The following is a 26,566-nucleotide window of genomic DNA, read 5'->3' on the forward strand; positions in this document are numbered from 1 at the left end:
CCATTTCATGAGATTGAACTTATTCCTATCTTCCGATCCGCTCCAAAGGAAATTCCGCCTGAGCGTGTCGATGGAGTTAAGGACCGAGGAAGGACACCGAAAAAGGGACATAAAGTAGGTGGGGAGATTAGAAAGCGCTGCTTTGATTAGCGTAAGCCTGCCACCAATGGAAAGATAACGACACCTCCATCTGGCAAGCCGAGAGCGGAATCTGTCAAGAACTTTCTCCCATTGATTTTTTTTTTAGGCTGGCCAATGCCTAAAGGGAGGCCGACGAAGGTAGATGGGAGAGATCCCAAAGCACAGCCCAAAAGATCAGCAAGAACTAGCAACTCCTGATCATCTAAGTTGACCCCATATATTTTGGACTTATATAGATTCAGCTTCAGCCCAGCAACTGCTTCAAAGCATATAATCGTCGTACGAAGATTGGCAACGGATTCGGTCGTTGCTTGGGAGAAGATAAGAAAGTACAACTCTTTGAATAAGGAACTCAAAACCTAGGATAGAGTTTTAGACTTAGACTCCAACTCAAACACCCTGAAAACGTATTAGACTATAAATAGTAAAGTTACTATTTATAGACGATCTCTATTCCTGCTAGGCTATGTGGTTTTCGGCCGAAAATAGTAAGTGTTCAATTTGGCCCAACCACATTATTCTCCTAACTTTTCTAAGCCTTTTTTCTCATGTTGCGCATAACTTCTACAACTCAAAGGATCAAAAGTTATACTAGAACTAAAACTTACTTTTCTAAGCCTTTTTCATGTCGAGCACGACTTCTACAACTCAAATGATCAAAAGTTATACTAGAATTAAAACTTACTATTTATAGTAAAAACGGAACTAAACGGGACTTTTGACTGTCGAACTGATGGAATCACACAATTCCGGCATGGACAACCTAGTGTGGTTGGGTTGGTTGTCTTGAGTAGGTCCTAACCCCAAATCATATATGATATGTCAAAAAAGTCATCCTGATTGGCGAGATATGACTGATTTAAGGTTATGACGGTCCAGATCATTTCCCCCTCCGATCGGGCCTTCTCCGGTCCATCTTTGCCAGGGAAGTGTCTATGACCCGCTTTACATCAAATGCCCTGCTGTGAATCGACATGCTATTGGTTCGCTGTATGGATGTTGCTGCTGCAATGTCTGCATTGTTGCATTACTCTCATGAAAGGGAGGTGTCCATGGTAGTGTTGCCCACAGTGGGTTGCATGCGTTGCTGTTGTCTGTAGTTTAGATTTTATTGTCCTGCAACCCTGCATCTTTGCATCACTTTTTAGATCCCAAAGATCCCAAAGGGTGAAGTGAAGTTGCTCACACCAGTGGCTGGAAGAGGCTTTTTCTTCTCATTGTGGCCTGGGTGATTTTATTCCCTTTTGTTAATTTTATTGATTTTATGTTGATTATACGATAGATAAGGTCTGCTTCTTTTTGTGGCGTCCGCCCAAATGCCTATAAATCAAGTTTATCAAATCAACAAAGTTACCAATGGTGTACTCCCACCTTTCTCTAATAAAAATAAAAATAAAATAATAATAATAATAATAAAGTTATAGTAATCTTAGTTGCATTGGGGCACTTAGACAATCTAATCAATTAATTTCAGTTGTCTATTAGGTTCAACATTAGATTTCATAGCCTACCATTCAAATGCCACACCAATCTGACAACAGTAACCATCTGATCATTAGCCTTAATATTGACAGTCCAGATCATCTATGCAAAACTAGATCTAATAAGCAATTTAATCAATGTGTTTGCAGGGGCGCATCATAAATTGCTTATGATTCCAAAGAGTACTTTTGCAAGGCAAACCTAACCCTCTCATCCATGACTATGAAAAAGGAGGACTACAGAAACATAGACAAAACAGGGATGGATTTGATCATCGGATCAGTTGGATTTTTTGCATGGTGTGGTCTGTAAAATGTGCTATGGACTTAATAGACAGTTTACATCCATCGATTGGACAGTCCACATGACAGCTGCAACTAGGAGTACTATAATTTACAGTGCTCTCATTTCTCTTTAATTATTAAAGACCAAGTGGAGTCGAGTAAAGATTCGGTCGAGTTTTTGAGTTGACCCCACCCAACTAGACAATGAGTCAAGCTTTTGAGTTTTTGAACTACGCATGTTTGAGAGATCAGGTAAGGCTCCCTTTGAGCATGATCTGAACCAAATAACAGACTGGTCCATTCATCAGGTGGGACACAATTTTTAAGATGAAAACATACTATTAGAAAAAGCATGACTAATGGCCCGAATTCAACCTATCTGATTAGTGGACAGACCTGAGTCTTAGCCCAAGGCATCCTCATGGCGCCCCCTACCTGATGAATGGCCCAGATCTTGAACATGTGATATAACCGTTAGTGCATTTGCCGCAAAGCCCTGATCTCCCTCTTATGCAAGTGAGTGCACATGGCATTTCCTCCACCAATACATGATAACATGAAGAGCAAACATCCAGTAGTTCATCCAATCATACAACCTTCATAGAGATATATGCTATGGAGGGGTGATACTAGATTTGCAAGCTTCCAAACAGAAAAAGAGCAAGCACCCACAACAGGAAAGGCATTGCAGTCGATGATAATTTAGTCACCTTTCCATGAAGAGAGAGCAGGAGTATCTGACTGCCTCCAAGTAGATGCCCCACTTCCATATCTATCGCCCTTGACGGCATCTGCCAAGGTTGCAAGCTCAGCCATCTCTTCTGGAGTGAGCTTCACAGACAAAGCTCCAATGTTCTGGTTGAGGTTTTCAATCTTGGTGGTGCCTGGTATTGGGCATACGTCATTTCCTTGGTGGTGGATCCAAGCCAATGCCAGCTGTGAAGGGGTGCATCCCTTCCTCGTCGCCATTTCATTTACACGGTCAAATATGCGGGCATTGTGCTTCACATTCGCAGCTTGAAATCTTGGTAAAAACTGTCAGTTCCATGAAAGTAGTTTAGTAGCATGCCATGAAATAGATCATGGAATGGAAAGCACGCACATGAATGCATAGAAAGCAAGTATACATTAGACGTAGAATAATGCTGTGAGATCTGCTCAGAGGTGATTTGTGGTATTCCCACGACACATTTCCTCTCCTCCCAACACAGGCAACATAAATCTCTGATGGGAACATCACGCGTGCACGCCTTCCCTTACGCACGTACGTCAGAAGGAGGACCCCACCGTCGATCTAGATCGATGACGACGTCCAAGGAAGGCCTTCTAGTTAGGAGACGAAGTTTTGATTCAAAAGACTGGGCCTGACAATCAAGAAAATCTCACCATGGGATCTCATGATCATAGCCTACTAGTCGGATTGATTTTATATTTTAGATTTTGCCTATTGTTATTATTTAGAACATCATGAACACTTTAGATTTTTTTTGTTTGGTTTTTATTTAATTTACTTCATCGCCAAGTAATAGGTTGCACACATGACGCGAGTTTTGAGGTATAGAGTTTTCCTATAAATACGCACCCCTTATAGTTCTTTTGATTCATTGAAGATTAATAAAAATTCTGCATTTTCTTACTCTCTGAGTTGTGAAGCCTAATTGGGTACAAAGCCCTCTCTTCTTCAAAGGGTTAATTACCATGGTGCGAAGCCACATCTATCCCGATTCACCTCCATCCATCGTCATCTCTATTACCTGTCTTATACCATCCACCTTTCTCATCTCCCATAATCATTTGTGCTACAAATCAGTCCCTTATTACATCAAATTCCCTCTCTTTAACAGATTTGTAGGAGGGCTGAAACTTCAATGGAGCACCACGCTCAGGCCGTAGCTCGAATCGACGTGAAATTGAGGGGTTTTGAAGCCCAAGCCTGGCCGACCAACCCTAAGGAGACGATTTTTGGGTACGTGAACCCCACACACATGCGGCCGATCACCAGCGCACGTGCATTAGGTCCCACTCGTGGTTGGCACGTGACAGCTGTCTTCTGATTCAAGGTTCCCTCCTTTACTCTCTCATATTTGTTTTTTCATAAACCCTAACCCTAGATGGTCCTAAATCCCCAAATTCTATCCATATTCTCACCCTAAGATTCCCTAAATTGAAATTGGTAAATCCCTTAGATTAGGGGCTGATTACTATGAATGTGTGGATGATTATTTCTTATCTTTGAGCATCGTTTGGTTCATAAATTTTATTGATCCAGCCCTATCATGTGTAGGCCTGGACCCGCATAGATTCCCTTTAATTGAATGTTTGGGCTTTTGCGTGAGAGGTGGAATTTTTTATGTTATTGTTTCTGAATTAGTATGATCTAAGCCTGAAATCTTGCATATCATCTTTAAATTTCATGTCCTGCAACAAATTTGGTATCAAAGCTTAGGGTTCTTATAGGGGAATGCATTACATGTTCAGGGTTTAGTTGTTTATGTCCATTACTGACGCAGGACAGCCCTAATTATGATGCATGCTCATGGAGATAATTAAACAGCGGAAATAAAAGGAATAAATGATCTAAAATTCTAACAGTAATCATCATAACTGAGAAAATCATAAAGGAAACATGCAATGGAGCGGGCCATCACTATAACCATGGAGTATGGAATTCAATTACTACTTAGGTTGGATCCGGCGAGGGATGAGACCTCCCGATCTTGCATGGTCACACCCAATCGATCAATGAAGATCACTAGTCCGAAGAACCAAGAAGTTTCTCGGATTAGGGATTTGAGAATTTGGGGATTTAGGGTTTAGATCGGTTCTCAAGATTTTGATCGAAGAGGAATTAGCCAAAACAAAAAATAGAAGAAAGAAAGTTATTACCTTAAGGAAGTTGGAGGGGCACAAGAAGAAATTAGAAGAAGAAGATCAAGGGGAGAGAAGAAGCACCATTAGAGAGAAGAGAGGAAGGAGGCAACCAAAGGGTTTGCTTTTCATTCATCAATAGTTGAAATTCGTGTTTAGGGCTTTACCCCACTTAAATAAGCAAATAAAGACATAAAATTACTAAAATACCCCTAGGATAAGCAAATAAAGATATAAGATTACTAAAAGACCCCTAACTAAGTCAAAAAACGTGCAAATAACATAAGTATGGGAAAGTTTGGGCGCTCGATCCTCTTTCTCCAATCTTCCTTCACATGTGTCTTCCCTAAGTGGGGTCTTCTATATGTCCAATCACATGTGAAAGGTCTTCAGCTCCTCAATATTCGCCTATCCACAAGGACGGCACTTGTGGTTGACGCTTTCTTCGTTGGTACACCTTGAATGCACCTGTGTCCGCATCAATTACGCATCAATTCTCATCATATATGGCTGTTTAGAGGTCCATAAACCATGACATAAGCTACTGAAATATTCTGTTAACCCCTTATTTGAATTATTTTAGAAATTAACTTAGCTTTCTATTTCTAGGTTTAGAAACTTTCTTTTTCTAGATTTAAAAACTTTCTTTTTCTGTTTTTAGAAACTTTCTTAATCTGTTTTTAGAAACTAATTTCCGTTCCTTTTTCTTTTTTAAAAACTAGTTTACTTCCCTTTTTCTTTTTAGAAACTTTCCTTTTTTCATTTTTAGAAAATAGGTTGCTTTTTTAAAAACTTTCCTAATTTGTTTTCAAAAACTTTCCTCTTTCTTTTTTAGAAACTAGGTTGTTTCTTTAAAAATAAAAAAAATAATAATAAAAATTAAAAAATTAAAACTTTCTTATATTTTGACAACTATATTACTGAATTTTGGTTTGCACCCTACACCAAACATGGAACAACTGCCAGAGTCACTAAACAAGTTGTCCCAACAGATCAAGTCTTTGGATAAGCGTTTGGAAATAGACCAATGCTTTGAACAGCTTGATGTGCGCATTACCCAACTAAATACCATCGCCAAGACAAACCCCACCATTAGGGTAGATGTTCAATCTCAAGCAGGTGGCCTGGAGAATAGACCAATAAATGGAGTTGGTCAAGGAATCAATTAAGGGCGTTCACCCGTGCACCCACGCCATGAGAGACATCAAGACCACTATTTTGAAGGGTACAACATGTGCGGCCTTGTGGCTAGAGAGAGTACACCAGAGGCTAGTGTAGAGTTACCAACTGAGGTCATTCCGATAATGGATGAGTTACGTGATGTCTTTCCTGATGATCTACCGGATGAGTCTCCCCCTATGAGGGATATAGAGCACACCAGAACATGGGACACCATAATACCTACAGCCGAGTTTGGGTTTAATAGTTCTATCGATAGGTCCACAGGTCCCGGTCCTTATGAAGTCGTTACTGTTTATAAACCTGAAAAACCTATTGATCTTGTCCTTATGTCACTGTCACATAAGGCGTTAGAGCCTGCAGAGTCTTTTGCGCTTCACATTCATTCATGGCATCAAGAAATCAGGCAGAAGATCACTACTAGTAATGAACATTACAAATTTTCTGCAAACCAGCATAAACGTTTCAAAGAATTCAATATTGGAGACTCTGTGATAATCCACATCAGGCCCAAGCAGTACCCTCCGGGGGCCGTTAGTAAGTTACACGCGCGTAGCGCTGGACCCTTCAAAATTATAAAATGAAACGATCTCAATGTGTATGAGGTAGATCTTCCACCTTCCATGGGAATTACTTCCACATTCGATGTGGAGGATCTACTTACTTTTCAGGGGACCACTGATACTTTGTCCGGCCCTTCACCCACCCATCCTGATTCCCCAGATTTATCCCTTGATCCAAAGCGCCCTCCCGACCCATTTTTCCAGCCTCTACGTCCCATACCTACCCTTCCTGACCCATTTTCTCATCCTCTACGTCTCATACCTACCCATCTCGACCCATTTTCCTCACATACCTACTCTTCCTGACCTTTCTTCTCAGTCTCTGCCTCCCATACCTAACTTTCACACACCTAGAAAGGAAGTAGAGGATATCCTAGATCATCAGATAGTTTCAACGTCGGACGGCGGATTTCAGAAGTACCTAGTTAAATGGAAGTCATATCCAGCCTCAGACAGCACGTGGCTCACTGAGGAGGAGCTTCAAAGATTTGATCCTGACATCCTGGAGCGGTTCAGGAGTTTTATTTCGCCAGTGGCGAAATCTTCATAGCCAGGGAGAATTAATGGGGGCATCACGTGCACACGCGCACGCACGTCACCCCTTACGCACGTACGTCAGGAGGAACCCACCATCGATTTGAATCGATGACGACGTCCAGGGAGGGCCTCCTAGTTAGGAGACGAAGTTTTGATTCAAAAGAGTGGGCTCGACAATCAAGAAAAGCTCACCATGAGATCTCATGACCATAACTCACTAGTCGGATTAATTTCATATTTTAAATTTTGCTTATTGTTATTATTTAGAACATCGTGAACACTTTAGATTTCTTTATTTGGTTTTTATTTTAGTTTACTTCATCGCCAAGTAATAGGTTGCGCACATGGCGCGAGTTTTGGGGTATAGGATTTTCCTATAAATACGCACCCCTTGTAGTTCTTTTGATTCATTGAAGATTAATAAAAATTCTGCATTTTTCTACTCTCTAAGTTGTGAAGCCTAATTAGGTGCGAAGCCCTCCCTTCTTCGAAGGGTTAACAAACGTGGTGCGAAGCCACATCTATCCCGATTCACCTCCATCCATCGTCATCTCTATTATCCATCTTATACCATCCACCGTTCTCATCTCCCATAATCATCTGCGCTACAAATCAGTCCCTTATTGCATCAAATTCTCTCTCTTCAACAGATTTGCAGAATTTGGCCCTGTAGGAGGGCTGAAACTTCGACGGAGCACCACGCCCAAGCCGTAGCTTGGATCGACGTGAAATTTGGGAGTTTTGAAGCCCAAGCCTGGCCGACCAACTCCAAGGAGACGATTTTTGGATACGCGAGCCCCACACACGTGTGGCCGATCACCAGCGCACGTGCGTCAGGTCCCACTCGTGGTCCACACGTGACAGTTGTCTTCTAGTTCAGGGTTCCCTCTCCTTTACTCTCTCATATTTGTTTTTTCATAAACCCTAACCCTATATGGTCCTAAATCCCCAAATTTTATCCTTATTCTTACCCTAGGATTTCCTGAATTGAAATTGGTAAATCCCTTGGATTAGGAGCTGATTACTATGCATGTGTGGATAATTATTTCTTATCTTTGAGCATCATTTGGTTCATAAATTTTATTGATCCAGCCCTATCATGTGTAGGCCTAGACCCGCATAGATTCTCCTTAATTGAATGTTTGGACTTTTGTGTTGGATGTGGAATTTTGTATGTTATTATTTATGAATTAGTATGGTCTAAGCCTGAAATCTTGCATATCATCTTTAAATTTCATGTCCTGCATCAATCTCTGTGGGGCTCCATGATCTATATGTGACATCCAATTTGTCCATCACCTGAGCTAGCCCATTTTAATGGGTAAGCCCAAGAATCAGGCCGATCCAAAACTCAAGTGGGCCGCACCATAGGAAAATGTGGGAACAAAGATGTCCATTGTTGAAATCTTCCAAGGGCCCACTGTGATGTTTATGACACCCACCTGTTCATAAGGTGAGTACATGGAGGATGAAGGGAAAAACCAAGTATCTGCTTTATTCAAGACTTTGGGACAGGAAGATTTCAATGGTGTGTCCTATCCCACTTCCATGTTTTGCGGCCCACTTGAGTTTTGGATGGACCTAATTTCTGGGATCATCTTATAGTTATCTGTCGCAAATGATGAATGGAGTGTATTTCATGCAAACATCACAATGGGCCTCACAGGTATTTATGTTGCACCCGCTGCCTCCATACAATTAAATGCAGATGACGCATGCCGGTATAATAGGGTGAATTGCTCTGGCGAATCGCCCACTCTAAGAAGTATTTTCCATTAACCCCACTGAAACTTCATGCAGTTACACCATATAATGACACATGAAAAATAGAACTCCATCACTATCTCGCCGCATCAAAGTTCAAAATGCAAAACCTCAAATAGTTGGTACAGGACTATCAAGAGGAGGACGGTTTGAAAATGACAAGACAATTCAAAAGTCCACCAGGTCGAGTTAACTGGAAGACTCGGTAGAGGTTTCAGTCATGTAATGACCTACTTGGAATTTAAGAATTGTTTAAGCATACTACAAAATGGAAGAAAATTAATAGAAAAATCTGGGAAATCATTAGAAAACCCATTTCATAGTTTTTATGAAAACACTACTACACCATATACCCTTCCAACTTCAAATAAAAATTACAAAGACACGCCTTTTTCTTCTTTCTAAATATACAAAATTACAGAACTCAAACTGTCTTGCAACCTCGACTACGTTGAGTTTTCTATTTAAAAGTTTCTTCTTCTTCATTTTTGTTTTTTTTGTTTTTTTTTTTTTTTTTTTTAAGTTTTGACTAGAAACTTCATTAAAATCAAGTTTTATATTGAGTCAACTTGAAATCTGATCAAGCCCATTAAATATATTGCCTTTTGCTTCTTAGGGTTGTAAGCTTTTTGCCTCTTAATAAAAATCCCTTTATCTTTCCAAAGAAAAAACAGAGAAGGTAAAAAACTGATAAAGTCCAATCGGCTCAATCAAGTTTTCATGAGACAATGAAGTTTTAGGGCATGCTTGGATGTTACCAATTCTACAGAAATCGTTGGAAATGGAAAAAAAATTTCCACTGATGTGAATGTTTAAGATTTTTGGCTAGCAAAGAAAAGGGAGGATTTTTACAAAGCAATCATTGCACTTTTCCAATGGATTATTTGGCACAAGAAACTAGATGACCATTGTCTCACAAACTTGAAATTTTCACTTTCTATCCGAAACAAGACCCTAAAAATGGATTCAACATTTCCTTAGTGCTCATGGAAATAACGATTGACTGATCATAACCTTTTCTTTTCATTATCCTTGGAATACATGTATCCGGACATGGCCTTAAAAGTAATGCTAACTACGTTCGGTTCTTAGCACACCTAATGTTACATGCACTAAAGTGTATTGTATAGCAATGAACTGCATTGCATTGCATGCATGCATGAAGAGAAAAGTATACCTTTCGGAAGTCCTGGTTTGATAAATTATCCATGACTTTGGGCCCCGATGAGAGGAAGCCCCTCCCTAGAGGGCAAAATGTAACAATCCCTATGCCAAGCTCTCTGAAGAGAATAAGAAGAAATCAGAACTGCAGTTCCAAACCCTAATTTATCTGCAAGCTTTGGGTAAGTTGGTGTAGCAGATCAACCTCACCTACAAGTAGGAACTATTTCTTCCTCTACATCTCTTGTCCATAAAGACCACTCCAACTGTACTGCAGTTATTGGGTGAACGGCATGTGCTCTCCGGATCGTCGAAGGAGAGGCCTCGGATAACCCGATGTATTTTATCTTGCCTTCTTCAACTAGTTTCTTGAGTTCCCCAATCTTGTGCAAAAGAAAGAAAAACAAAGATGAGGAAATAAATCACACAACCAACGCCAAAATACAAATGAAGCATGATTGCGAAGAAACGAGCATTAAAATCATAGATAGCTATATGAAAAGGGGGTGAGGAAGAGCACACACATAACAAACACATCCATCATGTCCACGAACTGCAAATATAAACAAAATAGAGAGAGAGAGAGAGAGAGAGAGAGAGAGAGAGAGAGACAAAGATGAGGAAATAAATCACACAACCAATGCCAAAATACAAATGGAGCATGATTACAAAGAAACAAGCATTAAAATGATAGATAGCTATATGAAAATATGGGTGAAGAAGAGCACACACATAACAAACACATCCATCAGGTCCACGAACTGTGAATATAAGCAAAATGGAGAGAGAGAGAGAGAGAGAGAGAGAGAGAGCTTCTATAAATAAACCATCCTGCAGAGAGAGAGAGAGAGAGAGAGAGAGAGAGAGCTTCTATAAATAAACCATCCTGCCTGGAGAAAATGAGCATTCAGGATCTATTGGAACACTTACACAAGCATTGACACTGATCTAGCACTGACATTGTGATCAAATCACAAACGCTTACGCTAATGTTTAAACTTTGATTGAATCGCAAACATGCACGAGAGAGAGAGAGAGAGAGAGAGAGAGAGAGAGAGAGAGAGAGAGAGAGAGATTCCGTAAATAAACAATATTGCCTGAAGAAAATGAGCATTCAGGATCTATACCGTACACCTACACTAGTATTGAGACTGATAAATCAGAAACACTTACACTAGTGTTGACACTGGTCAAATCACAAACACTTATGCTAGTTTTGACACTGATCAAATCACAGGCGCGCATGCGAGAGAGAGAGAGAGAGAGAGAGAGAGAGAGAGAGAGAGAGAGAGAGAGGGAGCATCAGATGGCGTGCTAGGATTTGTTTATGAAATCGACTCTGTCCATCGTGTGCACCCCCTCATCATATGGATATAAGGTCAACGTGGCAGGTGTTTTTAGGTTAATAAAGGGCTGCATGACATTGTCTTGGGGAGGATGTGGTTAGACTACATGTTGGCTGTAGGATGGGATTAGCTTCAACTGTTAGTCTGTTATAGGAATTGGGGCTTATGAGGCTGTGGCTTTCGGAAGGATCAAGATCAAAGTGTATGGTTGAGTGATGGACTGGACTGAATTTTGGCTTACAGTTTGTGTTTTCGATCGTATCAGGTGGAACAGCCACACCTTCTTTGCTCTGTCAGTGGAAGTTTTGTGCTCTCATTGCTGTCCCAAGCCAAGATAAAGGAGGATTGTCTCAGGTTGGCAGCCAGTGTGAAAACTCTGCCCACATTTTTTTCTCAAGATTCCTGACAATCCAACACTACAAGCATAGAGTGGAATGGCAGAACAGGATTTGTGTAGTCAATCCCAATTAGTGGGGGTAAAGCTTTGATAATGATGATGACGACGACGACGACAATGGTGGTGGTGTTATGGGATTGTATATGGGTTAGGGTCTGTGAATGGGGTCAGGTCTATGGTTGGATTTGGGGTTGAATATGAAGCTAACTAGGGGCCAGGGTTGTGGTTTTGGGGCCATGAAAGTAACTGTAAAAAGGATGTATCGTGTCTGTAAAAGGGATGAAAAAGGAACCATGAAAGGGAATGTAAAGGATGGTAGAAGGTCTGAGGGTGACAGGATCAAGTTAGATTTATGGCTATTAGGGGATCAATTGATAAGTTTTGCGCACAAGGAGCGACTGACTAAGGAGAATAAACAGAAATTCAGTTATGCTAAGGGAGTTTTTCGTTGGGCTATTTTGTGTGTCGGAAGGCCAGTATTTGATTTTGAGGTGAAACAACTGGGGAGTGGCAATGGAAAATTTTGGGGATGATAGAAAGTTAGGATTATAGCCTGCAGTGAAGGACGGATTTGGGGAAGAACAATAATATGAAAAAAAAAAAATTGCTTTGCTACCACTTACACAAGGTATCCCGTCTCAGCCGATACGTAACGGTACCCGGATTCTGTATGCGTAACGGCCCCATAACGGTCCAATAACGGCTATTTTTTTTTTCTTCTTTTTAAGGTCCGATTTTTCACTTTTTTTTATACTTTTTTCTTCCACACTCTTTCTAAATCATTCTATAGCAATTTTCGACCACTCTTAGCTTGAAATTACAAATAAAAACAACTTATATTAAGGATTTTCTTGATTCAGAGTTCCGTGGGTCATTTTTTAGAAATTCCTCAAAAATAGGTATGTATACTTTTTATTCAATGTGTTGCTGTTTTAATGGTAGAATGTGATGTCTTAATCATAATAGAACATATTAATGTCCATTTTACAGATTTTGGATGTGATTTTATATTTTTTTATAATTTTTTTCTATTTACGCACTATTTTCGGCCCTTTTTCTAAAAATTCGAAAAATCATTTTTTATTTAATGTGTTGTTGTTTTAATTGTAGAATATGATATGTTAATCATATTAGAACATATTAATGTCCATTCTACAGATTTTGGATGTGATTTTATATTTTTTTTTTTAAAAATTCTATTTACGCACTATTTTCGGCCCTTTTTTTAAAAATTCGAAAAATCATTTTTTATTTAATGTGTTGTTGTTTTAATGGTAGAATATGATGTGTTAATCATAGTAGAACATATTAATATCCATTTTACAGATTTTGGATGTGATTTTACATTTTTTTATAATTTTTTTCTATTTACGCACCATTTTCGGCCCTTTTTTTTTTAATTCGAAAAATCATTTTTTATTTAATGTGTTGTTGTTTTAATGGTAGAATATGATGTGTTAATCATATTAGAACATATTAATGTCCATTTTACAGATTCTTATTGTGATTTTATATTTTCTTATATTGGACAGGTTTTGGAGCTTCTTAGGGTTTAGAACATAAAATCATATTTATTAATTAGATTCTGAAAACTGTATATAAATTTAGAATAGCAAGTAAACTCACAATCTCACTAGACATAGGTCATATCTAATCTATATCTAGTATCTATCTACCTTAAATGTCTGGGTCTGGCCAACAAATAAGTGAGGATATTGGATGGCAACATTGTCAGAGGGTTAGTGGTACTAGGCACCAAATGAAGTGCAACTATTGTGATAGACTAGTAACTGGTGGAATTACGTGTCTCAAACAACATTTGGCACATTGAAAGGATCAAATTGCCGCATATACTAGAGTACCGAAAGAGATAGTGATTTTAATTCAAACTAGTCTGGATGAGTCGAAGGGTAAACATACTGCTGGACAAAAGCAGAAAGATGGGATTTTGGATGCGGCTCGACAGGAGGCGTTTGGTCCTGAATATATGGGCGTTCGTGATGAAGATATTATTGATTCTGACGAAGATTCAGATCGAGAATTAACTATAGCTAGGAGAGAGAGCTTGCGTCTAGCTCGTGGAGATGAAGAACGTCACTGCATGTTTGGCGCGAGTGGGTCAATACGTGATACCCAGAAGGGGGGGGGGGGGGAAGGACTGGGAGTGCGACTGCTTATGTAGGTGGGGGTGGGAGTGTAGGTTTAGTGGGTTACAACGTATGTTTGAGAGCCGACGAGAGACATCTTTACGTGATGCCCCTACACATTTGGATGAAAAAGTAAATGAGCCTAGGAAACCCTCTATTGATCCAATCTTATTTAGGAAAGAATCAACTAAACAAAAGAAGATAAAACAAATGTGGAGTAGAACTTCCATTGAGAAGTTAGGTAAGACAACAGCAAAGTTACTTATACATGCCAACATACCTCCTAACGCGGCCAATTCTCCATATTGGCAGATGGTAATTGATGCAGTAGCGGAAGCAGGTGAAGGAATTAAAGCTCCCACAGTTGGGATATTAGGGAAAAATGGACAGATGCAGAATATACGGATGTTAAAGCATACGTGGCTACCTTTAAACCTGTATGGCAGGCCAGAGGATGCACGATCATGTGTGATGGTTGGACTGGCCCAACCAGACGCAACATGATCAACTTCATGGTGTACTATCACTTAGGAACTATATACCACAAGTCAATTGGTGCCTCAGAAGTAACAAAATATTCTAATTATATTACTGGACTAATGGATAAAGTTGTGGATGAGATTGGAGAGGAGAATGTAGTGCAGATTGTAACAAATAATGAAGCATCATATAAGCTTGCAGGACATAAGTTGATGAAAAAGAGACCACATCTTTTTTGGTCACCATGTGCTACCCATTGTATTGATTTTATATTGGAAGATATTGAGAAGAAGAAGAATGTTAAGGAAATGGCCGAAAAGGCAAGAGAAGTGACGACGTTTTTTTACAACCATAATCAAGTAGTTGCAATAATGAGGAAGTTCACGAAAGGATAAGAGTTGTTGAGGCCTGCGGTGACTAGATTCGCAACAAACTTTATAACATTAGAAAGTTTATATCAACATAGGGGAGAGTTAAGTGAGATGTTCGCTTCTCGAGATTGGCTCAACACAAAACATGGGCAGAAGACATCAGGGACACTGATTGAAGTTGCGAACACCATATGGGACAATAAATATTGGAATAGGGTCAAGTCGATCCTAAAGGCGATGGAGCCACTAATGAGGGTACTCCGTCTTGTTGAAACCGACGAAGCACCTACCATGGGCTTCCTATACGATGTCATAGATGAGGCAAAGTTGGCAATTCAACGTGATTATAGAAGGTGGGAGTCTTATTAGAGGATGATCGACAAGAGATAGACAAGACAACTCCATCACGATCTTCATGCAGCTGGTTACTACCTAAATCGTAGGTACAAATATGCCTAATCATTTGTTGCGGATAATGAAGTTCGTGTCAGGCTAAAGAATGTAATAAAGAGATTAGAGCCTGACTTAGATATGCAAATAAAGGCGTTGAATGAATTAGATACATTTGAAAATCGTTAGGGTAGCTTCGGAGATGCTCTTGCAAAGCATGTAGTATCTAGGTTGCAATCGGCTGAATGGTGGATAAATTTCGAAGAGAGTACGAAGGCTCTCCAAAAAATTGCAGTAAAAGTTTTGAGTTAGACAGCATCTTCTTCTAGCTGCGAAAATAATTGGAGTTTTTTTGCGCTTATTCATTCAAAAAATAGGAACAAATTGTAGACAAGGACATTGGGTAGACTTGTCTTCATGCACTACAATATTAAGCTAAGAATGCGATGACATCATAGGAGTATTACAGCCGCCGATGACACAGACCACTGTCCAATAAACTTGGACAATATTTATGATGAGGATGACCTGCTTCTACCTTGGCTAGAAACAAGGGAAAAGCAAATTGAAGAGGATAGTGAAGAAATATAAACTAATGACCCACTAATACGCACAGCGCAACAAGAGAGTCGTGCAGATGTGTTGGACCCAGTAAGAGGGGCAGCTTTTATGCCAAGTACGGCTCAAGATCAATAAAAGAGTACGAGCAATGGTAGCGTGACCGTGTCGGATGATGGTGATGATGACGCCCCTGCCACTGGTGCTGGCACTTCTGGTGTTACTCAGCACACCATACAGCCGTCTACAGATCGCGATGTCGATGACCATCGACAAGGTAGTACACGAGGTCGGACTTATGAGTGTACTGAGTCACGATACAGCCAACAGGAGGAAGGTAGGTCTAGTGGTGCACCTGCACCGGGTCTGGGAGGTCCAAAACATCAGCAGGCTCATGGTCCTGGTTATTATGAATATTCTTATAACCAATTGGATTATAATTATAGTTATATTGGGCCCGTTCCATCACATTCATGTTGGAGTAGTCCTCCCGATCCATATCCATATGATTATAGATATCCAGATCCAAATCCAAGTTACTCATCACAGACACTCTCAATCTCAAGATTCTCAACAGCCTGAGTACGAGCACCAGTATGGCTATTCAACAGGCACTGGTGAATATCCTTACTCGGGGTTGGAGTCGGTGTCGTTGCCTAGTCAGGATCAATCATCCTCGGGTTTTGTTGATCTAGTATTTCCTTCTGGGACTGGATATTATGGATATGCAGCACCTCCACCTATTGAACAGCCTCAGCCTGATGATGATGACGATGATGTGGAGGTCGAGCAACCACAAAAAGATAGATTTTCATTTTGGTGGTGACTTGTGATTATAAGTATAATATTAATAGTATATATTTGTATTAAGGTAAGTATTTTGCAGCAGACAGCTCACAGCAATATTATTACAAGCAACCAAGCACACACTTGACACTGCCGAACTTGTATTTAAAATAGCTCCCTTGACAACCAATCAAGTAATCCTTAATCAAGTTGCGGGGGAGTATATCAGACACTACTAATTTTTATTTTTATTTTAATATTCTTGACTTGAGGATGATATGTCACAGGATAAGAATCACAGTCACAGCCACAGGTATGAAAAATAATTGCAAACACCTACACATGTAAGATATTTTCATATTACGTTCATTCTAATATATCTATTATTGATAGTAGATAGTTAGAAAATTAAATATATGAGTTTTGCAGTCAAATCCAGGTTGTCTTGTTCATAAATTCATCAGACAGTCCGATACAACTTCTCAACAAAGAGTGGACCGTTACACCACCATAAACATGTTCCAATTTATAAATGAATGCATATTTGGAATGCTTAGAATATTCCAGATTTAATCCATATTTTTTTGGCATCCAAAGATGACATTGACGACAACGTTGGTTTCACAACGCTGACGATGACGACGATGATGTCGGCCTAAATCCCAACCTCTTACAATGGTCCTAAACTCTACGGTTGCTGGTGATGCAAAGGGCAAAGGAAAGACCATCGAGCGGATTGAGGATGATGGTGTCTATGAATGGAAGACAGTTCAACGAAGAAACAAGATCAGACGACCAGGGGTTGACGGTCACTGGAAATATGCCTCCTACCCGACCCTATTCGTTAAAGGTTACCCCCATGGATGGTTCCCCCTAAACTTGGAGAGGGTTTTCGGTCACGCGGGAGCGGTGATGGATGTTGTCATGCCTAGGGACAAGGAGTCAGGTGCGTATCGTGGTTTCGCTCTTATCCGCATGGGCAGCGAAGCAAAGCTGGCCAAGGCGGTTGCCATGCTGCATGGCGTTTCCTACAACGGGAAAAGCATGTTAGTCCAGAGGGCTCGATATGGTCCGGAACCATATCCGCTACACATCCTCAATCGCACTCTTATCAGGGAGCTTCGAAACCTCTACCTCCTAAGATCCCGATATCCGCAAAGGTCTTTCGACCTATTCCTGTTTCTAAGGAGTGTTCCTTCAAAGAAGCTCTTCTTCATAATTCAAAGGTGCCCTCCTCGACCTCTCTAGAGTCGGATGATTCCAGGAAAAACATTCACGATGAGTGTTCAAATGATCAGCCCGACTCTCCTATTATTGTTTGATCGGGAGATCTTTGAGAAAAGCATGCTGAGTTAGCAAAGTCGGTGGTCATAATCACAGCAGAAGGTGCTTCCATCCCAAACGTAAAAGAATGGATTCGTCATTGAACTGGGATCCAGATAGGTTTATCTGAATTCAAGTCGTTGGGCCATGACGTATTATGGGTTAAAATATGACCAACTCTCAACCCTGACTTCCTTTCCATGGCAGACCGATTACTCCTGGATGGTCCACTCTTGAAAATTATGCCATGGGAAGAATACTCCAGTTTCGGTAAAGAAAATATTTGGATTCTTATTTGGGACATCCCTTTGGAGTGCTGGTACGACGAATTCCTCATCAAAGCGGCATCGAAGGTGGGCTTCCTTCTGGAAACCGATCTGAAGACCCGTCTTGGGACGGAGCTGGGAGTCATTCAAGCTAGGGTGAGGAGGAAAGACATTCTTCTCCCGGCGCGTCTCTTTGAAGGTCGACAACCGCACCATACTTCTTCTCGTCCAAAAAGACTCGCCAATATCGTCACACCCTAGATGGGGGGATGTTTGGAGGGCTAAGGAATCGACAAGCCAGCCGTTGCTTCACATGCAACCATCAACGCAGGAAGATGGAGCACGACTCGCCTACTCCAGCGGACCACCGGATTTGAGGCGTGTCACCTCGTCTCCAACGAAAGTACAGAAAGGCAGTGATAGACCTTTTCAAGCGACACGTGGCGGACCCTTGTTTCCTTCCGCGTCTATCCCAGCTGATGAAATCTCTACAATCGGCGTGAAGAGATCTGCGTCCAACTGCCTCTCCACACGTGTCCTAGGGAGTACACTGACCTCTCGAGACACGGACCACATCTCTCATCAAATGTCCCTGATGCAGACATGTGGCGCACCCTACCCATTTCAGCTGAAAGATCTTAACCTAGTCAACAGACGTTCGTTTCATTCACGACACGCATCATCTGAGAATGATATTTTCAACGGAAGCTTAGCCCCGATGGATATCGGATCCATTGATGCGGGTCCATTTTCAACCCATATCCATCTCTCCCCGTCCAAATGGGGATCTCTGAAGGTATCCGAACCAGTCCCCATTAACCCATCTTACGCCTCACACCCTAGACTTGGACCCGATAAAGCCTCCATTCCGATCCATCCATTATCCTACCACCCATCTTCACCCTCCCGCAATCAACCTTATCCAGCCCTGGGGGATGACATCTCACGAGATGATTCCTCAGCAAATCTTTCCTCGGATTCCCGCTCTGCTTCATCCTTACCTTCATCCCCCATTAATTCCACGTGTAAAGACTGGGCTGATCTTGGCCCTCTCACGCTCTTCCAAGAGGAGATCACTCCAGAAGTCCTCTCTGCAGAACCTCTCCAGATGTGCTCAGGTCCTCCTCCTCATCATCTTGACATTCATACTTTGGTGCACTTAGAAGGGAACAGTAAAGAACAACGATACAAGAAGATTCATGAAAAAAAAAAAATGGATTAGCGACGCTGTGGGGAACGTCGGAAGATCCCTGGGCCTCTCTTTTGGCAACAGGGAAGAAGATTATACAGACCTTTTCCAATTTATTGAGGACAGGGGACATCCTCTCCCCCCGTCAAGCAAGTTTCTCGCTCCTCTAGCAATAGAGAACTCCTCCGCCTTCAAGATTCTCCTGCGATCATCTCTGCGTCATCGTTCAGACGCTCGGTGCCCAAATGATAGTTCTCTCTTGGAACATGAGGGGTGTTGGCTCCAAACAAAAGAGGAGCCTAGTCAAGTGTTCTATCACAAGAAAGAACCCAAATGTTATCTGCCTCCAGGAAACGACAGTCCCGTCTTTTTCGCAACGCCTTCTGAATACGATATGGGGCGTCCAGGATGCCAATTTCGTTTCGCTTGACGCTTCTGGGTCCTCTGGAGGTATTCTCATAGCATGGAAAGCTTCCAAGTGGGACTTACAGCTATCCATGACTGGGATTTTCTCAAAGGCTGTCATCCTCCAAGATAAGTTTTCTTCTTTTCGTGGAATTGTAATTGCTATATATGGTCCTAACAATGCTTCTCTCAGGTCCATCTTCTGGGAGGAACTAACTGCTATTAGACAGTCTTTTTAAGGGCCCTGCTGCTTCGCGGGAGACTTCAATGTCATCCGTTTCTCTCAGGAGCATTCTCGTTCTAGGAGATCAAGTCTTGCTATGCAATCCTTCTCTGACTGGATTCAAGCCCAGGAGCTAGTGGACTTACCTCTGTCTGGTGCAAACTTCACCTGGTCCAACAGTCGCAGAGCTCAAATCCAGTCGAGATTAGACAGGTTTCTCATCTCCACTGATTGGATCGATCAATTTCCTTCTTCGGTTCAGCTTGCTCTACCTAGAACAACCTCGGATCACTGCCCCATCCTCCTCTCGGAAATCAACGCTAACTGGGGTCCCAAACCTTTCAAATTCAACCCCGCGTGGCTTCAAATTGAAGGTTTTCATTAAAAGATTGTTGATTGGTGGTCCTCCTTTGCCACTGATGGTTTCCCTGGCCATAAGCTCTTGTGCAAGCTTCGTCTCCTGAAAGATAATTTGAAAGACTAGAAGAAGGCAGAACTTAAAAAGGGAGAAGATGAAACCGAGGCTCTGTTGGCTGAACTTCAAGAGATCAACTCTCGTATGGACATCAACGACACTCCTTTGGAGGTTCTAACCCATCGAATTCAAATCATCCAATCCATTTCATCCAAAGCTCTCGAAGACGAAATTTCTTGGAAGGTGAAATCGAGGGCTAAATGGATCGCTGAAGGCGATAAGAACACCAAGTATTTCCATAGTATCGCCAATATGAGAGCTCGAGCGAAAGTTATTCATAGTATTTCGGTGGATGGCAGACAGATCGACGACAAATCGGAGATAGAAGATGCGGCGGTGCTCCATTATCGTTCCCTCCTTTCTTCTGAAGGTTGGGTCAGGCCTGCTCTGGACGGGATTCATTTCCGTTCGCTCCTTCGCTCAGAAGTCAATCTTCTGGAGGTTGTCCTCTCAGTTGAGTAGGTCAAAGAGGCCATTGACGGTATGGATGGAGATAAGGTCCCTGGGCCTGATGGATTTCCTATGTGCTTCTTCAAATCCTTTTGGGATACTATTCAGCCTGATATCATGAATTTCCTTCATGAGTTCCACGAAAGGGGAAAGCTTTCTAAAGGCATTGGCGCCTCTTTCATCGCCCTTATTCCTAAAACCCATGGAGCAAATTCCTTCTCAGACTTCAGGCCTATCAGTCTAATTGGGGGCCCTACAAACTTCTAGCTAAAGTCCTTTCTACTTGGCTAGCTTCGGTTATGGATAGGATCATCTCAAAGAATCAAAACGCTTTCATCAAAGGACATCAGATCGTGAACAGTGCCCTAATTGCCAATGAAATTCTCCATTCTTGCCATAAGGCTGGTACCAAAGCGGTCTTTTGCAAGCTTGACATTGAAAAGGCTTACGATCATGTGGACTGGAACTTCCTCCAATATATGCTCACCCATATGGGTTTTGGAGTGAAATGGAGGTCATGGATGAAGGCCTGTGTCGAATCTTCTCATTTCTCGGTCCTCCTCAATGGCGCCCCGAAAGGATTCTTCTCCAATTTGAGGGGTATTCGTCAAGGTGACCCGTTGTCTCCTCTCTTGTTTCTTACGATCGCTGAAGCGCTCTCCCAAATGATGCTTATGGGGCAAAATGCAGGATTATTCTCTGGTATCTCGATGCCCAGGGTCAACATACCGATCACGCATATTCAATTTGCAAACGATACATTGATTACTTGCGAAGCGGACTCCGACGCCATCTCTAATCTCCATACTACCTTCAGATGCTTCGAGGCGGTATCTGGGCTGCGCGATAACATGGCCAAATCCAAAGTGTTTGGGATCAACGTCTCTGACCTGGATCTCAATTCCTTTGCTCACATTTTGGGATGCTCCACAACCTCTCTCCCAACCTTCTTTGTGGGTCTATCGTTGGCCATTGGCCCTCCTCCGATATCCATGTGGGACAGGGTGGTCGAAAAATTTCAGAGGATGCTGGCGCGCTGGAAGTGCAGATACCTATCTATGGGGGGAAGGCTTACGCTCATCAAGGCCGCTATGCGTAATATCCCTATTTACTTCTTCTCCCTTCTCATTTGCCCGTCTGTGGTGATGCGTAGGATTGACAATTTAAGGAGGGACTTCTTGTGGAGTGGCAAGGAAAACCAGAAAAAATTTCGTCTTATGAATTGGAAAGAAGTTTGCAGTCATTTTAGAAGTGGAGGCGCTAGCGAAATAAATTTGAAAACCATGAACAAGGCCCTACTTGGGAAGTGGACCTAGAAACTCGGACCGGAACCAGAAGCTTTGTGGAATATCATCATTAAAGGAAAATATGGTTCTACTCCAAGTGGCTGGTGGACTAGGGATTCCACAGCCTACAGAGCCTCTTCCATATAGAGAGGCATCCTGCATTATAAAAATTTAAAAAAAAAAACGATTACCGATAATGTCACGTTCCAGCTAGGGAACGGCTCGTCGATCCGATTCTGGGAGGACCATTGGATTGGGGACATATGTTTGCGGGACTCATTCCCTTCAATTTTTCGCTTGGCTATTCATCAAAATAGACAGATTGATTGTTTCTTCTCCATATCAGACTCTGGTACTGTTTGGGATATCAGATGCCGCAGAAATCTTCGTGACTGCGAGGTGATTCATTATACAGATCTTCTCTCCCTCCTATCCAGGGCGAACCCATCCACCTCTGAAGCTGATAAGATTATATGGTCCTTAGATAAATCCTCCAACTTCTCCATCAAATCCCTGTATTCTAATCTCATCAAATCCCACCATCCTGTCTCGCTAGCCTCCCATTTCATCTGGAAATACCCCATTCCTCCTAAATACATATGTTTTACCTGGCTGTCTTCCAGAAATCGGATTCTCACAGTGGACAACCTCATGAAGAAGGGTATGCAGCTCACCAACATCTGTCAGTGCTGCATGAACAGTGCTGAATCAGTCGATCACCTTCTCGTCCATTGCTCGCTCCTCTCTCAGATTCGTCAGGACTTTATCTCTCATTTCAGCGCTGCTGGCTGTGTCCCCTCCTCTGCTTCCTCTCTTCTCGCTCATTGGCACGGTTTCAAGCTGGGTAAGGTGAAATCCAAGGTTTGGAAAATGGCAATTGTGGCCATCTGGTGGGCTATCTGGAAGGAGAGAAATGATAGATGCTTCAACAACGCTCACGCTTCTGCTCAGTCTGTTGGATCGAAAGCTAAAAAACTCCTTATTGAATGGGCTTTGAATGTGCCTCGAATGTGCCTACCCTAGCTGGTTTTGATTTTCTCTTTTTAGGTTTATAGCTTCTTTTCTTTGCACCTTCCCTTTTCTGCTATCTCAACAGCCCCGTTTGTTTTTTTTTTCTTTCAGCTTCAATATAATCCCGTTACTTCTTTTTAAAAATAAAATAAATTAAAAAATATTACACCGTTACGGGCCGTTATGCCCCCGTATCGCCGTTACACCCCCGTATTCGTATCGGTATCGGTGGGCACCGTTACGCCAACCGATACCGATACGGAATACCTTACACTTACACTGCAACTAGAATCAAAGAACGGAAGCTAATTGCAACTATGCAGATCTACATACCACCTTATAGCTTAAGCACACTTGCAGGAAAAAAAAAAAAAAGAAAGGAAAAGACCCACACACAGCAGCAGAGTCTTCTACTGTCGTCTCGCCTGTAATCTAGAGAACACACAAATCCCCCTCACCAATTCTTATACTGCAATAGAGAATCTCAGCAAATTTTATTCAAAAACTTCATCAATAGTAATTCATGCATTAAAAGTGATTCCCTAAATACAACCTTGCATGTCCCCTTTAGGTTTCTATATGAACTTTCCTTCTCTGATTCAGACTCTTTCATAAATCCTTGTAGAATCTGGACTTGCTAAAATCCCAGTGAAGGACAACTAAGAAAGACTTCTATCACCATCTAGCTTCTAAAATTAGCACACGTCTCCATTTTCTCTGTAGTGCATACACAAATATATGGTTGTCTACAGACTACACACGCTTATGGGTGGGGATACTTGCAGATAGAAAACATTTGTGTACAGTTTTGTCCATAGACACCCATATGAGAACTTCCATGCATTTTCCTATATGAATCCATGTATCAATGGCATACAAATGCTTCTAATTTTCCACGTGTGACTAGATGGGACCCACTTTTTTTTAACTATTTTAGATGTGTGAGATGGGTACCATTCGCTTGTATCAACATTGAATCTCCTTTTCAGTAAAATTTGGTATCTTTCAATAACAATAACAAAAGTGGCAACAGTGGCAACAACAACAAAAACAATAGTAATAGTAGTATTAAGATCATGGTGATGTTCACTGAGAATAAAGCAAAACAGAGAGTTACCGTAATCTCGATGGGAATTCGAGTATCGATACGGTGCTGGTAGTACAGGTCGATGCAATTGACATCAAGTCTCTTCAAGCTTGCTTCGCAGCAGGCCCGGACATAAGAAGGATCCCCGCATATCTCACTCTTCCCATCAGCAAAACTGATCCCAAACTTGGTAGCCAGTTCAACATCCTTCCTTATCTGTTTAAGGGCCTGCAGAATCAGAATTAAGGATGAGGATGGTGGTGGTAATAAGTAAAAGCTTCAAGTTGCTAAACGCTAATATCTTAGTTTCAAGCACTCATTCTGGCCCCACATTTGACACATATGAGATCCAAACCATCATCCTGTTGGACCTCACTATAGATGGGTCACAGGCCAAAGGTTACATGATCAGAAGATCAGAGCCACTGATTTAAGGACATGTTCCCGCTGAAGCTGACCATTGGTTAGATTTTCTCTTACCCACCCAATTGCAATGTTACCTAAAACACAAAAACCCCCCATGTTTTCCGTTCTGGATTGAGCGACCCAAATCATGGTCATTTGCGATCCAAATCACTATTTTTAGCAACCCAACATTATGGCTCTATATTCTTAGTATTGATTAAATTAATGCAAATTTATACTTACAATGTAGGAATCTATACTTTTATTTATTTAGTTATAATACAACACAAAGCATGTGTAGTCTATAACAATAACATTTGTTGTGGGGAAAACCGAACTGGTCTGCCGTGCGGAAGGGCAACCGACCATAGGAAGAGCACCGGAGTGAGTTCTCCAAAGCGACAAAGCAATAACAACATTCATCATTTCGTATATAAGTTGAAATATGAGTTCATATATAAAACTATATTGCATACTGTATGTATTGGAGTGACACACATGATCCAACACGTAGTGTAGGATGTATTGGAGCCATGTACCAAAGCGAGCCACAATCCAGGTAACCTTGCCCAATTTGCAATCCTCAAAAGCATTTCAATCAGACACAAGGATCAACCCAACTAGTGTGATTTCTGTGTGGGGTACATCGTCCATGGCAGGAATGAAGAAAATGAATGGTTGGCATGCCGTACACGTGCCACATTTACAGGGGTTGACTTCTTGAAACATAAGATATTCTAAAGCATCTGATACTTTCTCCAAACACAATAGGGGAATGATCCTATGCAACCACTATGCATTGTAGTATGGTGTAAATGAGTTGTATTAGAGACAGAGGCAACCCAAAACAGTGTTCTGCTCTGCTTATCCAATTCAACCCACTTTTCAAGGGCCAGTTTGAGAAAATCACATTGAATTGGATGATCCCAACAACCCAACTAGTGGCCTTTTCCATTGCAACCATCCGTTTCTACAGATGTAGGCTAATTAAACCACTACGGTCATTGGATCAAAGTCTTACTGCGGTGCCCAAGCAATCTATCCGGCAGATGAACCGTCTAGTTTGATGATTATACTAACTTAAAGGAAGCTATTAATCTAACGGTTAACTTCGACGAACCAAAATTTGGATAGATGAAACGAAGAGAAGGTTGCACACCATGGACGGTCCAGATCATTGATCAGACTATCCACTTTGGCCAATTTAACCAGTAAGATCGTAACAATCCAATGCAAATTCCTCTGTTAGGGCCATGTGGGCCCACCTACGATGATTTTGGACAATTGGACATGAGGTTTCCGCTGTAAATAGAAACTGACCCTAAAATCGCCCTAAGGACCTGCAAAACGGAGAGCCATTTCTCACGCCGATAATCAGATAGAGAATGCAGCTATATTGGGCCAATTTGTAGACTACGGCGTAGTCCTTCCATCCAACGCTCAGCAGTGATCGTAGGTGGGCCCCACGGAGGAATGTTTCAGAGAGAGAGAGAGAGAGAGATGGATTATACCTTTCCGAGGAGAAGTTCGTTGGTGAAAGGGCCGTACATGTCAGCGGTATCGAGGAAGGTGATGCCACTGCGGACGGCGTGATGGATGAGAGAGATCATATCTGGCTCTGGTTTGGGTGGACCATAAACACCAGACATGCCATTGCATCCCAGCCCTTGAGCAGACACCTCAAGACCCTGCGATCCCAGCTTCATCCGCCCCACTCCTTTCCCACTCTCCATCTTTTCCCCCCTCTTTCTCGAGCAACTCCCACCTCTCTCTCTCTCTCTCTCTCTCTCTCTCTCTCAGACAAATCTCGTTTACGGCAATTTCTCAGCACCGAAAATCTCTCCGATATTTGTCATACTGCTCTCACCAGAGATGATCAGGTGCGGCATCGGTCTCACCCAAGACGGTGCGGCCCTCACCGTGAGCTCCCCCTTATGCATATATTCTATATCCACGCCGTTCATCCGTTTTTCCGGATCATTTTAGCGCATG

The 26,566-nt window shown here is 41.8% G+C and overlaps 1 protein-coding gene across 2 annotated transcripts; it reads right to left on the bottom strand.

Annotated features, from left to right (window-relative positions):
- Positions 1-576: 576 nt before the first annotated feature.
- LOC131234679 (auxin-induced protein PCNT115-like) lies at positions 577-26,536 on the bottom strand. 2 transcript variants are annotated; one of them, XM_058231600.1, is made up of 6 exons: positions 26,086-26,361; positions 24,200-24,397; positions 10,190-10,362; positions 9,996-10,098; positions 2,618-2,942; positions 592-1,461 (listed from the first exon to the last, which is right to left on the bottom strand). In XM_058231600.1, the coding sequence occupies exons 1-6, from the start codon at positions 26,305-26,307 to the stop codon at positions 1,376-1,378; spliced, it is 1,107 nt and encodes a 368-aa protein (XP_058087583.1). In that variant the 5' UTR covers positions 26,308-26,361; the 3' UTR covers positions 592-1,375. The 2 variants fall into 2 exon arrangements, with proteins under 2 accessions (XP_058087584.1, XP_058087583.1); XM_058231601.1 differs by lacking the exon at positions 24,200-24,397 and having other exon boundaries at positions 577-1,461; positions 26,086-26,536.
- Between the last annotated feature and the right edge of the window lie 30 nt (positions 26,537-26,566).

The sequence above is a fragment of the Magnolia sinica genome, chromosome 19 (assembly GCF_029962835.1).
Source record: "Magnolia sinica isolate HGM2019 chromosome 19, MsV1, whole genome shotgun sequence".
NCBI lineage: Eukaryota > Viridiplantae > Streptophyta > Magnoliopsida > Magnoliales > Magnoliaceae > Magnolia > Magnolia sinica.